Here is a 16,204-nt window from a genome sequence, read left to right as displayed (position 1 = left end):
TTCACTTCCGATGCTAGCAGACTGTTGACTGCATCTTAGATGGCCGCTTGAAAGCTTTTAAGACCCCAGTTCTTTGTGGATTTTTTAAGCCAGTGATGGCTGCATGTGGGGATTCACATTGGGGTGTGTGCATGTGGTTGAAACCCTGCTAATTTCATAATTCCATTTTTTTTCTAATTTATGCTTTCGTATAGCACTTATTCTCATATTTTTAGGGTGAGCTAAATTGCAACTAGTTTGTGACACATTTCTTATGAGAAACTAGGTGCTGAGTTTTTTTTTTTCCCCCCCAAGATACTTGCTGCTTTAACTGCTATGAGAAGTAGGTTTGTCCCACCCATCTGTCAGTTCCTCCATTCTTACATTGCTCCTGCATTCAGGCCTTTGTACTTGCTGCTCCTTCTTGGAACACACTTCATTCCACTTTCCCACCAGTACCAGTACATCATCCAGGGCCTGGCTGTCTCCTGTGTGTCCTCATTCTTTGCAGGTATGACACAAACAGGGTTTGTGAATTAATGAGAGTGGAATGAATAACTGAATAAGTAATGCCTTGGTTTTCACCTCAGTTGATTATGGAGTCTCTCAGCTGAGACAGACCCCCTCTAGGAAGTCTTTTCTGTCTTTAGGCACCACCCCGATTCAAGATTAGACATCCTGTCGCTTCCCCATCAGAATGCTTATTGCATTGCATGTAGAGCCTCCTCTACCTGTCTGTGCCCTTACAGTCAGTGAAGGAGCCTATCTTCTTCACTATGGAATTGCCACACAGTTGACACGAGCCTGACATATTTTGTTATTGGCCAAGAGTTATTGCCTCTTTAGCCCTATTCTGTATTGTACATGGTTACAGTGTCAGTCTTCACAGAGTGGACAAAACTGGTTAAGAGTTGTAAAGCTCTAAAAGCATTTTTTGCTGGGACAACAACTGTTTGAATATGAGCCCACAGCTTTGTGTATAAAGCAAGACCATTTTGTACCTTACACATGAATGTGCAAGAAGAGAGGATGTGTTGAAATGGGGAAAGCTAATAGAGGTGTGTGGTTTCCTTATAGATATTCTCATGGTAACTACTCCACCTGGGATGTATGTGAGCATTACACCTGGTTCAAGGGGGTGCTGGTCAGAGTAGGCTCTCCACTGGTTCTGCAGCCACAGTTCCTGGAGTGGCAGTTGGTCTGTGTAGGAAGAAAGGACTGATGAGGTCCTTTGCTCTATGGGCATATGAACTCAGGTAGAATCTGTCCAAGTGGCTCTTCACATGCTGGTGTTCATTGGAATGCTCTGGTGTTTAATAAGAATGTAAATTCCCCTAGGGTAGAGACCCAGGAATCTGAGTGTCTACCAGTGTTCTTGGGAATTTCTCTTTAAGTGGATCACTGGCCACTCTTTGTGAGGCCACTCTATCTTAGAGGACAGGAGGTGCAGGAGAAATAATGACAAGTGGGACAGTCCGGTGGAAGGAATAGCTGTCATTTGTCAGGAGCCTTAGAAAAAGCGGGTAGTGCCACCTGGGAAGTCAGCTCAGAGGAATGCCTTCAGAAAGGGGGGATTCTGTGCGTTGCTCCGTGATGAGTGTAACGCAGGAAAACCAGTTCCAGCAAAGACTGATGTCCTGCACCCGATGCAAATTTAAGAGAGAAAAAGAAGAGTCATGGTTTCCTTAACCACATCAGAATGCCCCCTACTCTGCAGAGTAATGAAATACACAGATATTGAAATGAAATGAGACAGAGATAGATGGAGACTAATAGAGTGCTGGCGACAGTTAAGGACCAACTTAACAGAAATGCAAAGGAACCCTGGGGTGCTGTCAGCCCACGCACACTTCTAGGAACATCAAGGCCAACAAGAGAGTCGGAGGCTGCATCTCCCGCAGCCCTGGTTGTTTACCCTCAGCCGTGGGGAAAGTACCAGCTCCTCAAGGCACACGCAGCTGAGGGCAAAAGGACACCAGAGGTGAAAGACATATTTCCTCTGACCCTGGCAATTATACCATAAGGAGATAATTGTACAAATTATACAAATGGAAAATACTATATGCCTCTGCTGTGCATTGTTCATTGAAAAAGCCCCAGATGCCCATCAGTAATGGGACTTATGGGTATATATGCAGTCCAGTTTCCCTTGTTCTTGTTGTTATGTGCCGTTGAGTTGGCCCTGACTCATAGCGACCCCTCCTTGGGTGTCCGAGGCAGTATCACTACAAAGTAGATTGCCCCATCTTCCTTCCGAGGAGTTGCTGGTGGGTTTGAACCGCCAGCCTTCTGGTTAGCAGTCAAGTGCCTTAGGCACTATGCTACCAGTTTCCCTTAGCCATTAAAAATGGTGATAGGGAGTAGGAATTCTTGACGTGAAAAGATGTCAACATTTATTAGTGACAAAAGCAGGTTTCAGAATCGTTGCTGCTGGGTGCTGCTGAGTGGGCTCCGGCTCAGAGCAGCCCTGTGTGCAATAGAATGAAACACTGCCCGGCCCTAGTCCGGCTTCACAGTCTTTGCTGTGCCTGAGCCCATCGTTGCAGCCACTGTGTCAGTCCATCTCGTTGAGGGTCTTCCCCCTTTTCACTGACCCTCTACTTTACCAAGCATGATTCCTTCTCCAGCGACTGGTCCCTTCTGACAATATAATCAAAGTGTGTGAGAGGAAGTCTGGCCATTCTCACTTCTAGGAGCATTCTGGCTTTACTTCTTCCATGACAGATTTGTTCTGGCAGTCCATTGTATTTTCAGGTTTCAGAGTAGCATGTATTTTGGGGGGCTTTTAAGCAAAACTGTATTCTTATATTTCTGTTTATTAATTCTGTCAATAATTATTGAGTAAACATATGTGCCAAGCACTTTTCTGGCCATTGATGTATATAAAAATGAACTGGGCAACACACCATTGCTGCTCCTTGATGCCTGTTGAGAGCTTGTTAGAAATGCAGAATCCCAGGCCCCCCTCCAGATTTATTCATCCAGAGTCTGCATTTGAATGGAATCCCTGGTCTATCCATTTGCTCGTTGTAGTTTGAGACACTCTGCTCTCCATGCAAGGAGCCCTGGTGATTAAATACTTGGCTGCCAACTGAAAGGTCAGCGGTTCAAACCTACCAGCTACTGCACAGGAGAAAGATAAGGCAGTCTGCTTCTGAAAAGGTTTACAGCCTTGGAAACCCTATGGGGCAGTTCTACTCTGTCCTCCAGGGTCAATGTGAGTCCAGATTGACTTGACAGTTTGGGATTTTGGCTTTGGAAGCAGGTTTACCAGAATGCCCACTGGGGATTTCCCCAGGCAGTGGCACTTTGGGGTAATTTGTGCATTTACCTTTGTGTGTTTCTGTATGAGTTGAATTTTTCTCAGTGAACCATGTCTTATGTTCACAAAAGAAAGAATGGTAATTTTGCAGAACAGCTTAAGGCTCCTGTTTTGGGTTCTTTGGGTCACCTTGGACACACACTGGTAGGATCCTGGGTGGAGGGTAGCAGCTGGTGCTCAATTGGCCAATCACAGAGGTTGGACGAGAGACCTTGGGTACCTGCAGTTAAGGCTAGAGCTGCTGCCTCAGCCTGAGAGATGCATCACGTCTGATTAACTGAGTTGTGGCTGTTCCAGCTGAACAGAGAGGCTTCTGCCATTGCAGCCTCTGTCTGACTCTTTTGTGTGATTGCCAGTGTAGCAGTAGGGTAGCTGTAGGAGCAATGGTAGCAATACCGGTTGTGAGATTGACTCTGGTTCATGGTGGTTACCACATGTGTTTCAGAGTAGAACTGTGCTTTGTGGGGTTTTCAATGGCTGTGATCTTTTGGAGATAGATTGCCAGGACTTCCTTCTGAGGTGTCTCTCGGTGGACTTGAACCGCTAATCTTTTGGTTAGCAGCCAAGTACAGTAACCATTTGCACCACCCACAAACTTCCTGTTTCCAACCTTACCTGGTAAAATAAAAAGTTGACAACTTTGTTAGTCCTTCCTGTAGTCCCCTTTATTTACTTATTTCATTTTAGAAAAATAAAAAATTGTATTTTATTTTACTGGTCTGTGAACTCCAGAGCTGTGTCAGCCACACTCAAAGGAGGGAGGACCCAGATCAAGACATTAACCCAGCCTCCAGGGAAGCCCTGGCCTCCTCTTGCTGCCAGTGAATGATGTCATGTTGAAAAAGTCACGGAGCAAGTCTTGAAAAGTGAGGGCTCCAACTTTAGAATCCCTGTCAGCCTTCATCAGGATGGTTTTAAAAACATGCAGTCTGTCTTCCCCCTTCTACAGAGGCTGCTGAGGTCCACGTGGAAATGTCTTCTTCGTGGAAATGAAGGGGGCTTGATGATCAGGCTTCGTGCAGGTCCCCCCTGAGCCCCACCACAGGTCGTGCATGCAGGGAGCAACCGGCAGCCACTGCCAGTGTCGGCTTCTCTCTGTGATGCTGCCCGGCGCTCTGCTGGTCCCCTGTGATCCACTGCGCGGCTGTCTGATGGTGCAAATGTAAATCCTAACAGGACAGGCTCCCTGTGCCATTAAACTCTGACTGAGCATCGGGACAAGGCCAGAAGTCCCATGAATAATTCCTGAAGAAGGTACAGGGGCAGGACCAAAAGAACCGCTTAATTGGATAGCAGTTAATTTGTTTATAATCACTCGTATTCTTACTCTCTTTTTCCCTTTCTGCATATCATAAAGTTTTGTGGAGCAGGACTGAGCCATACAGAAATCTAAGGCAGGAGTGGAGGAGATAAATCAAGAGCAAGATTTGAGCCTTGACTCAGTTTATTAGCAGTGTCAAGTGATTTCAGCTCTGGACTCAGCTCTAGCTCTTTTTATCTGTGAAATGGATTTTTGTGAGGAGTAGATGAGATGGTATCTGTAAGGCACCCAGCACCATGCTCACCCCATCCTACCCATTCAGTAAGTGTGAGCTACTGTTCAGTCCCACCCCTTCCTCTTGTAGGTTCATTCACATATTTGGCTAATGTTTATTGAAGGCACCAGATAGGGGCCACTTCATCAAAAGTGGTGAATTAAAGTATTCAAAGAACATAAGTCCTGGATGGGAGGAGACAGCACTCAAACAGCACAATACAAAACTTGTGGTGTTAGGTCATGATATGTCCTATGAAGAAAATCAGAGGAAGGGCTAGAGGGACCGAGGATGGCTGTAGGTGGTTTCTACCATAGACACTGAAGTGGTTACAGAGACCTAAACAACATGGAGGAGTGAGTTGAGCTGAATTCTGGGACAGAGGTATTCCTGGCAGAGGGAGCAGTAGAGTGCAGAAGCCCTGAGGTGGGAGGTTGCCTGCTAGGTTCCAGGAGGAACAGACAGGTCAGTGTAGCTAGAGCGTGGATAGTGGACAGTGTCTAGTGGCTGTGTGATGGCTGTGATGGAGATGTTAGATTTTATTCTGAGATGATCAGAAGGCAGTGAAGCTTTGAGAGGAGGAGTGAGTGACATGTTGAAGTTTAGGAGGAAGTGCTGTTAGCTTAGAGGGTGAAGCTTACTAGAAGCTTCTGTGATCCCCCAAAGCATGCTTGGTCACAGCTAGTTATTAGAGGTTGAACCTGGTTGGAAGAATGTGATGGCTGTTAAACTGGTGGAGGAGCAGGCAGCCAGTCCAAACTTGACCTAGACAACAAAACTCCAATGCTTTTCTGTTGACTAGACTTTCTCCAGCAGAAACCAAAATGGGCATCTGTGCAGGGAGGAGTTTATATAGCACGTCTGAAAGCTATCCTTTGAGAGGCCTGCTTCCACGGTTGGCCTTTGCATGGTGTCTGGGAACTTGGGTTTTAGAAGAGTTCTCACCACCCTAATTAATAGAAGTGACATACTGTACCTCAGCTGTTGGTCTAATGTGGTTTATGCTGAACACTTGCTTTCCCCCTGGGAGTCTGGAAACTTGGTATAGAGTATCTGTGTGACTACTTCCCAATAAGAAAAGCCTGCGCACTGAGTCTCCAAGGAGCTTCCATGGTACACTTCATATATGTTATCACAACCCATTGCTGAAGGAAGATGGTCCTGTAGGAACTGCAGCATGGGCAAAAGGTTAACTGCTCAGCTGTTAACCTTAAGTCCACCTGGAGGCACCTTGCAAGAAAGGCCTGGAGATCTGCTTCTGAAAACCCAGCAATTGAAGACCCTGTTGAGCTCAGTTCTCCTCTGACACACGAGTCACCATGACTTGGAGTTGACTTTAAGGCAGTTATCGCTATCTATTTATTTAATGTCAGTACATCTTAGTATTGGTAATGTTAACTGTGATCACTTAGATAAGGTAGTGTCTACCAAGTTTTTCTGCTGTAAAGCTACTATTTTTCGCTTTGGAATTTATAAATACAGGTATGCATCACTTAACATCCACATATATCCTATGAAATAGGACGTTATGTGATTTGGATGTTGTGTGAACACTGTATTATAAATAGTACATATGTTTGTATATATTTGATACAGATATATCGAAAGGTTGGGCAATCCTACTTCCGTAGTGATACTGCCTCGGAAACCCAAGGAGGGGTCGCTATGAGTCGGGTTTGACTCGACGGCACATAACAACAACAACAATATCAAAGTAACCCCCTCGTAAGCTACTCTGGCTTTCTGTTAGTGCCTGAAGCTTTGGGGTTCACAAACCCCAAACCAAAACCCACTGCCATCCAATTGATTCCAGCTCATAGCGACCCCCATTGGATTTCCAAACCTGTAAATCTTTACAGAAGTAGGTTGCCTCATCTTCCTCCTGTATAGCAGCTGGTATGGTTTGCAAACACACCTGCAGTTGGCTGGCTGTGGGTGTGGGGTACTCTCTGACCAGGCACCAGGGAGCCTTGTTGGAATTGGAAGCCCCATGGGACCAATGGAGTGGCCACAGCCCAGTGTCCTCCTGTAGGTACCGAACTGTGGAGTGGCTAGCCAGGGTACATGGTCAGCTGTGACAGTTGTGGCTCAGCTGCCACCACAGCTCGGAGGCTGTAAGCCACGTGGCAAGCTGAGCCAAGCAGGGGCAGCTGCAGGAGCTGACTGCATACCTGAGATGCTGCAAACTCAACGCAGGCCCCGCCTCCCGGTGCCCTTCCAAGCAAGCCCCTCCTCCCCATGCCATGAAGGTGTATGTGGAAAGGACATTATGCTGCACATACTTGGATGTTGGAGAAGAGGCCTTGAGACTCAGCAGATACCCTGTTTCTCCTTAAGCTTTCACCCTTAGCATCCATCAGTGGGTCTGACCTGTTATTAACAGTTACTACTGTTGTGTCTGGCTAATGGTTTTGTTTCTCTCATTCCTTCCACGTTGACTAATTAGAATTCTTCTGTAAGGAACAACTTCCCTTCTCCCTGTTGTGTATTTATTCAGCCATTTTTGGTATCGTGTGTGCTCATACTTACTTGATTCTCTGGCTTACACGTCCATATTGTTACTTATTTTGTTGCTCAGGTTGCTCTACTTTTGGCCTTTGGGGGCTTCTTCAGGGTGACTCCTGTGTCCTTTTGACACTCCCATTACTTTCTGAACACTTCTTTACTGTCTGTCACCATTAGATACTCAAAGTCCACTTTGTATTTCCTCCCTGGAATCAACCACTTCTCCAGGGAGCTCTGATTCCCATTATTGGGGACTGATATTTAGGAACCACCACCTGGGTGCTCCTGTGCTCTGTGGTTGGAGTCTTGCTTCTAATCCCTCAGTAGGCAGAGCAAGGGAATAGATGTGTGTCTTTGCTAACCATGCATCCACGTACATCTGTGTTTATTTTTGTATTTATCTGTTTATATATTTTTCCCTTTTTTTATTGTTGCAAAAATAAATGTATGACACAAGATTGGCCAATTCAGCATTTTTTACATGTACATCGATTACATTAATCATATTGTACAACATTACCAGTATCTGTTGCCAAGTTCTCCATCACCATAAACAGACGCTTGATGCTTCCTAAGCAGTTAACTCTTCTTCCTACTCCTGATAACTACTAATAAACTTTCATCTCTGTCTATTTGCCTATTCTGGATATTTTATATACATAGGATCATACAGGGAGCTCTGGTGGTGTAGTGCCTAAGGCGTTTGATTGCCAACCGGAAGGCTGGTGGTTCAAACCCATCAGCCACTCCTCAGAAGGAAGGTTGGGCAATCTACTTCCGTAGTGATACTGCATCAGAAACCCAAAGAGGGGTCACTATGAGTCTGATCCAACTCGATAGCAGTGAGTTTGGTTTTTGTTTTTAGGATCATACAATATTTATCCTTTAATCAGTGCATATATTTTTGTAAAGAAAAAAAAAAACAAACCTTGAGTTCTTACTGAAGCTTTCAATTCTAATCCAAAACATAAAGGTTTATTTTAGCCTTTTAACTTCTTTCTCTGAGAGGGAGAAACCTGCCTTTAATTATCAACAATATTGTATTTATTTGTTCAACCCTAGTACACACATAACGTAGTTTCAGAGAAGCTACTCCATACCCTGTTGAAACTAGTCTAACTAGAGTAGGGTATTCACATACGGCTCTTTTTTATTATTATCATTATTTTTTCATTAGGCTCATAGAATTTAGTCCAAACTGTGTTTTCCAGCATCACTATAGTTCTTTTCTTCCCCACCTCCTTCAATGTAGTGTTGTCATACATTTGTAATATGCTTAGATTCATTTGTTACTGTTTATATTGTATTTTGAGTCCTTCTCCCACATTGTTTATTTTGAGAATATGTGAAATATTATCATGGTTCTAGGAGCCAGAGCTATATAAAAAGATCAATTCAGACTGTTGGAGACTAGAGGAACCCCTGAGACAATTGCTCTGAGATACTCTATAAATTTAGAACTGAAGCCACACCTGGAGGTCACCTTTCACCCAAATAACAGATTGGCTCATGAAATAAACAATATTACTCATGAGTACTTTAAGACCAAATGGTCAGCATTTACCCTCAGCAAAGATGAAAAGGTAAGGGGGGGAGGTGGTTAGGGAAGCTAGATGAATGGAAACAGAATAACCAGAATGGAAGTAATGGGAATACTGGCACATTATGAAAAAGGTAGCCAATGTCACAGAACAATATGAATTGTTGTTCTAATGTGCTGTCAAGTCAGGTTGGTTCTGACTCACAGTAACTCTGTACAACAGAACACAACACTGCCTGGTCCTGCATCATCCTCACAAGCATTGCTGTGTTTGAGCCTGTTGTTGCAGCTGCTGTGCCAGTCCATCTTGTCGAGGAGCTTCCTCTTTTTCACTGACCCTCTACTCAACTAAGCATGATGTTCTTCTCCAGGGACTCGTCCCTCCTGATAACATGTCCAAAGCATGTGAGACAAAGTCTCTCCTCCTTGTTTCTCAGGAGCATTCTGGCTGTACATCTTCCAACACAGATTTGTTCATTCTTTTGGCAGTCCATGGTATGTTCAGTATTCTTTGCCAGCATTATAGTTCAAAGGCATCAATTCTTCTTTGGTCTCCCTTATTCATTGCCCAGCTTTTGCATGCATATGAAACAATTGAAAATACTATAGCTTTATAGTCAGGATTATCATAGGCCTCAAAGTGACATCTTTGCTTTTAGCACTTTAAAGGCATTCTTTGCAGCAGATTTGCCCAATGCAGTATGTCATCTGATTTCTTGACTGCTGCTTCCATGGGTGTTGATTGTAGATTCAAGTAAAATATAATCTTTGACAGTTTTAATCTTTTCTGCACTAATCATGATGTTGCTTATTGGTCCAGTTTTCAAGACTTTTGTTTTCATATTATTGAAGTATAATCCATAATGAAGGCTGCAGTCTCTGATCTTCATCAGAGAACTGCCTGAAATTCAAACTGGATTCAGAAGGGGACATAGAGCAAGGGATATCATTGCTGATGTTGGATGGATCTTGGCTGAAAACAGAGAATACCAGGAAATTGTTTACCTATGTTTCATTGATTATGTAAAAGCATTTGACTCTGTGGATCATAACAATTTGTGGATGACATTGCAAAGAAGGGGAATTCCAGAACACTTAATTGTCCTTATCGTGAAACCTGTACATTGAACAAGAGACAGTCTTTCAGACAGAACAGGGGGATACTGTGTGGTTTAAGATTAGGAAAAGTATGCATCAGGGCTGTATCCTTTCACTATACTTACTGAATCTGTATGCTAAGCAAATAATCTTGAGAAGCTGGAGTATATGAAGAAGAATGTGGTATCAGAATTGGAGAAGGACTCCTTAACAACCTGCAGTGTATAGATGACACAACCTTTCTTGCAGAAAGTGAAGAGCACTTGAAGCACTTACTGATGAAGATCAAAGACTACAGCCTTCAGTGTGGTGTACACCTCAGCATAAAGAAAACAAAAATCCTCACGACTGGACTGATAGGCAACATCATGATAAATGGAGGAAAGATCGAAGTGGCCCAGGATTTAATTTTACCTGAATCCGCAATCTACGCTCATGGAAGCAACAGTTAAAAGTCAAATGAAGTACTGCATTGGGCATATCTGCTGCTCAAGAGCTTTTAAAAAAACGTGTTCAAAAGCTAAGATGTCACTTTGAGGACTAATGTGCACCTGACTCAAGCCATGGTATTTTCATTCACCTCATATGCATGCAAAAGCTGGACAGTGAATAAGAAGACCAGAAAAGAATTAATGCCTTTGAAGTATGATGTTGGCAAAGAATATTACATATATCATAGACCACCAGAAGAACAAAGAAATCGGTCTTGGAAGATGTATAACCAGAATGCTGCATATAAGTGAGGATGGGAAGACTGGGTCATGTACTTTGGACGTGTTATCAGGAGGGACCAGTTCCTCGAGAAGGACATCGTGCCTGATAGAGGGTTGGTGGAAAAGAAGAAAACCCTCCACGAGTTGGACTGACGTAGTGGCTGCAGCACTTTGCACTCAAACAGAGCAAGAACTATTAGGAAGGTACAAGGCTGGGCAGTGTTTTGTTCTGTTGTACATGGGGTTACTGTGGCTTAAAATGGGCTTGAGAACACCTAACAAATATAACAAGGAGCTCTGGTAGTGCAGTGGTTAAAGCATTTGGCTGCTAACCAAAAGGTCAGTGGTTTGAACCCACTAGCCTCTTAGCGGGAGAAAGATAAGGTAGTCTGCTTCCATAAAGATTTACAGCCTTGGAACCCTATGTAGCAGTTCTTCTCTATCCTGCCGGGTCACTATGAGTTGGAATTGTTTCGATGGCAGTGGGTTTGATTTTGTTTGGTTTTAACAACAACGAAAAAAAGAAATTGCAGTCAAGGAACAAAAACTCTAAAAACTCTGTAAACCCTAGTGGTAGTATAATATGATTAATTGCATAAGTATTAACCATTAATTGAACATCTGCTGCATGGCATGCTTTCTACGAACACTTTTATGTAGATTAACTCTCTGAATCCTCACTGGAACCCTGTGAGGTAGATGTCCCCTCTAATTTACCCATGAGGAAACTGAGATTCAACTGTGTTTAGGATTGTGTCCAAGGTCATAAAGGTAGAGCCTGGCTTTGAACCTAGGACTCTCTCTCCTGAGTTTTGCTTTGTGAAGAGTATCAGCACTATGACAGAAGTTCCACTTTGAAACAAAGCCATCTGAGTGTTTTAAACCTGGACACGTCTCAGGCTTTAAAACCCTGTTGATTGTGCTGCCAAAGTTCACATATTTCAGATGTCAGGGACGTGAAGGTAATTTACTGCCTGCTTGTTCCTTAGTAATGGACCTTCCTTCTTGGAGGGCCGTGGGTCCTGCCTCTAAGACAAGAGACAAGAGGGATGCTAGGTGGGGCCTGCTGCCTGGGATGCTGCAGTGGACGTGATCTTATCCCTCATGATCGCCAGCGAGAGCAGCCAGCACTGTTAACAGGAAAGTACATTGCCCCATAGGGCTGTTTGGTTAGCAGGCCACTAAATTAAGCCAGAGGTACAGCAGTTTCTGTTAAAACTGAACAGCCAGAGCAGAAGAAGAATGTCTTTGAAGCAGAAGTCTGGCTTCTGTTGCAAGAAGTGGCCGCCTTTCACAGGGAGGCAGTGCAGCTGAGTTGGTTGAAAGCACAGCGCCTGGAGTCTGAGGGTTCGGGATGATGACACTCCTGAGCAACATTTTCCAGCACTAGGACCTTGGGCAAGTCACTTGACCTCTCAAAGCACATCTTTAAACTGGGGGTAAGAATGTGCCCATTCCACCCAGAGGTGTCTCAGAAGAAAGGCCTCGTGATCCATTTCCAAAAAAATTAGCCATGGAAAACCCTACGGAGCACAGTTGTGCTCTGATACACGTGGGTTGTCATAAATTAGAGTCAACTAGGTGGCATCTACCTCCATCTACAAGGTCAATATGTATATTTTCTTAGGCCTGTCTTTTCTACCTTTTCTCACTTAACAGTGTGTCCTGGAAATCACATCCTATCGATTTATGGATATCTTCCATAATGACCATTTTAAACTTTGGTAATCAGAAAAAAATTTTTGCAACCCCTGACTAAAAAATTCAACTCACTGCCATCGAGTTGGTCTCGACTCATAGCAACCCCTCCTTCGGTTTCCAAGGCAGTATCTCTACAGAAGTAGATTGCCCGGTCTACCTTCCAAGGAGTGGCTAGTGGTCAACTGCTTACTTACTAGGCAGTGTGTCGAATGCTTGGCATGGATCATCTAATTTATTAGTGAAAATACTTATGCTATTTATCATCAGTACCACCACCTGGGGCTGCAAGGATCAATTGAAATACTGTATAAACTATTGGTAGTGGTGGTGGTGGTGGTGATGATGAATAGCATGAGTATTCTGACGAATAAATTAGATGATCCATGCCAAGCACTCGACACACTGCCTAGTAAGTAAGCAGTTGATAATGTAGGCTATAGTTATTTGGGGGGCAATGGTGGTTAAGTGGTAGAATTGTTGCCTTCAATTTGGAAGAACCAGGTTCAGTTCCCAACCAGTACCATTCATGTGTAGCCACCATGGGTCCGTCAGTGGGGGCTTGTGTGTTGTTATGATGCTGAACGGGTGCCAGCAGAGCTTCCAGACTGAAATGGACTAGAAAGGAAGGCCTGGTGATCTGCTTCCAGAAATCAGTGTGACTTCTGGTTTGATCCACAACTGATCGTGGGGGTGGCAGAGGACCAGGCACACTCTGTTTCATTGTCAGGGGCTGACTTGATAGCAGCTAACAGCAACAGCACCACAGTTACTTTGACAGAGCCTGACTTTTGTTTGGTTCCTTGGCACCGTAAGAAGCAAGCTGCATCCGTCGTATGCATGCACTCACGTGCTCACTCCTTTGTGGAGCATATTGTGCCCCCTGTGGCTCAGAGGCTGTGTTTCACCTCTTTGGTATTTTGGAAGCAGGAGGATTAGCTACTCCCTAGAGGATTGGTGCCTTTCAGCTTCCAGTCTGGCTGGGTGTTTGGGGTGGGAGTGTGGTAAGAAACCTTGTGGGATTTCAAAGTATTTTAAGAAGGACTCATTGGGACCCTCCGGTTAGTGAGGTGGGGATGCGCCGGGCTGACAGCCTCGTCTCCTGATGGCTTTGCTGTTTGTCTTGTTTTTCCTCCTGCAGCCAAGGCAAAATCAAAATGCGGCCCAACATTCTTCCCCTGTGCCAGTGGCATCCACTGCATCATTGGCCGTTTCCGGTGTAATGGGTTTGAGGACTGTCCTGATGGCAGCGATGAAGAGAACTGCAGTAAGTGCTGAAGGCTCAGACCCTGGGGTCCTTGTTCTTGCCATGTTGGCTGCTCTCATCCCAGTGTTTCTCACACCCATAGGCTCAGGCATCCTCTCTTTCTTATCAAGCTTCTCTGTCACTCCTTTCTTTGTATAAATGTGTAAATGCTCACCTACGATTTAGTGGGAAGTTACTGGGCCCAGGGCTTATTTTCAGTCCTCATAATAGCCATGCAAATCAAATGCAGCTGTTCTTATCCCCAGTTAATAGGTAAGGAAACTCAAGTGCAGAGAGGTAACTTACCTAACTCACCCAGGTTGCACAGCAGGTGAGTAGGAGAGCCAATTCTAGGTTCATTGAAACCTTCATCTGACCCCAAAGCCCTATAGACTTGTTTGCTTTTTCCTTCTTATTTTGGATTCTTTAAAAAAAAAAAAAAAGTTTGTATATGAAATGTGCATATACTGTAAGACTATAAAGCTAAAGTCCTCCTTGACTGGGACTACATCCATCCATGTGACCTGCTGTATAATATTCCATGGAATGGTGCAAACAGTTAATTAACACACTTGACTGCTGAGAGTTGGAGGTTTGAGTCTACCTAGAGGTACCTTAGAAGAAAGCCCTGTGGTCTGCTTCCAAGTCCTTGAGAACCCTGTGGATCACAGTTCTTCTCTGACACACATGTGGTCCTGACAGAGTCGACTCACCTGTAACTGGTTTTACAGCAGTGCGTGATGTGGACACACACACATAGACCTCCACTGACATGCGTTCAGCCTCATCCTGCCTCTCAGCATGCTTAGTGTGGGGATAACTGCTCTTTGTCTGGACACTTGCAGTCCCTTCCTTTCTAGCGTCCTGAGTCCAAATGATCTCACACACAGCAGCCTCAGGGACCTTCCAGTGTCCCTTCCTCACCTTTAACAGTGTCCCGCTCTCCTAGCATGTTGCTATGTGATTGTCACTCTCGTCACTATTTCTTCTTTCCTTTCCCCCTAAATACTTGAATCTATGTGACTGTAGTCAGCTCTGAACACATGGACACATTTATTTTCTGTGCTTACATATGTATGTATGTTTTCGAACATATACAAAAGTAGAATAGTGTAATGAACTCCATGTACCCAGTATCAGGTTTCAACCACTGTTCAATATGTTGCCAGTCTTGTTTTATCTTTCCCTCTTTTTCTTTGCTTCAGTTTGTAGAGTATTGTAAAGCTTTTTCAGACCTCATTTCATTTCATTCATAAATGCTTCAGTGTGCAGTTCTAATTGAAAAGGACTTTTATTTTCACAAGTACTATGACTCGACAGCACCTAACAACAACAACAACATATCATTATTCCAGTGACACAGTGGTTAAAGTGCTTGGCTGCTAACTGAAAAGTCAGCACTTTGAACGCTCTGAGGGAGAAAGATGAAGCAGTCTGCTTCTGTAAAGATGATAGCCTTGGAAACCCTATGGGGCAGTTCTACTCTGTCTCCTAGGGTTACTATGAGTCAGAATTGAGTCAACGATGACAGGTATATCATTAGCACACCTAACAAGAAAGAACAATACTTCTGTAATTTAATCTATCAGTTCTTACTCAAATGTGCTTATGTATTTTAATAACATTTTTTCTCTTAATTTTGTAAAGACCTTATAAAATACAGAAAAGTGTAAAGAAGAAAGCAAAACTGCTGCTGATAATCCCACAAGCTGGAATAAACACAGTTAAAAATTCAAGCTATTTCATGCTAGTCTTTTGCTATATGTATACCTTCTGTAATGTGTCTAACTGAGATATCCCCTTAATTGTGACCATTGTCCCACATTACTAATATTTTCCCCCAAATGTAAGTTTTAATGCCTTCTGTGACTGGGTGGATGGACTTCCTTTGCCCCATTGGTTCTATTTTGAGTCCCTGAGTAGGAGGGCCACTGTCTGTGTGTATTTATGCCTTTCCAGGGAGCAGGGATTGCTGTACCCTCCCAGTAGGGACACAGGGAGTTTATAACTCTCCCATGCCCCTTCTCCTGTGGCTTTATTTCATATTGTGGGTCTCAGATGGCAGAAATATGGCATAGTTGCCACACTGTTGTATGGTTAGTAGACCAGCTGAAACCCACCTTAGCAGGGAAGATGGATGCAGTTCTCTAACAGTGCAGGGGGGTAGCTGAGAGAAATGACTCTGAAGTCAGAGAGTTGGGACTCAGATTTGTGCTCTGTGCTAATGAAGCATGAATTGGCCATGCTGCATCATCTCCTTGGAGGTAGCTTCCTTGTCTCTGAAGGGGGATGCTGATGACCTGCTTCCCACTGTTGTTGTGAGGATTAGATGAGATACTATCTGTAAAATGCTTAGAATAGTGGCTGGCACAGGGTAAGTGATTTAAAAAAAAAAAAGTAGCTTAACACAAAACTGTGACTGAGTAAGAGGAAGACCATGTTTACTAGGATTTCTCCTTTGGTGTTACATGTCCCCTTGGACATACTTCTTTTATATTTTGTTTAGTCCTTTAACAAGTGTGTATCAACTTGATCTCAGCCTTATACTGTCAATGAGGATCTTATAAT

General features: G+C 43.9%; 1 protein-coding gene across 1 annotated transcript in view; it reads left to right on the top strand.

Annotated features, from left to right (window-relative positions):
* The window catches only part of LDLRAD3 (low density lipoprotein receptor class A domain containing 3), a 245,057-nt gene that overhangs the window by 42,555 nt on the left and 186,298 nt on the right, over window positions 1–16,204 (top strand). The window contains exon 3 of the mRNA XM_042781309.1: window positions 13,532–13,657. Within this exon, the coding sequence (XP_042637243.1) occupies window positions 13,532–13,657 (126 nt within the window). The remainder of the gene's footprint in view (window positions 1–13,531; window positions 13,658–16,204) is intronic.

This window comes from Orycteropus afer, unplaced genomic scaffold (genome assembly GCF_000298275.1).
Source record: "Orycteropus afer afer isolate SDZICR_OR568_19922 unplaced genomic scaffold, OryAfe1.0 scaffold00103, whole genome shotgun sequence".
Taxonomy (NCBI): domain Eukaryota; kingdom Metazoa; phylum Chordata; class Mammalia; order Tubulidentata; family Orycteropodidae; genus Orycteropus; species Orycteropus afer.
Note: the sequence above shows the minus strand (reverse complement) of the source record. Positions and strands in the feature narration are given on the sequence as shown.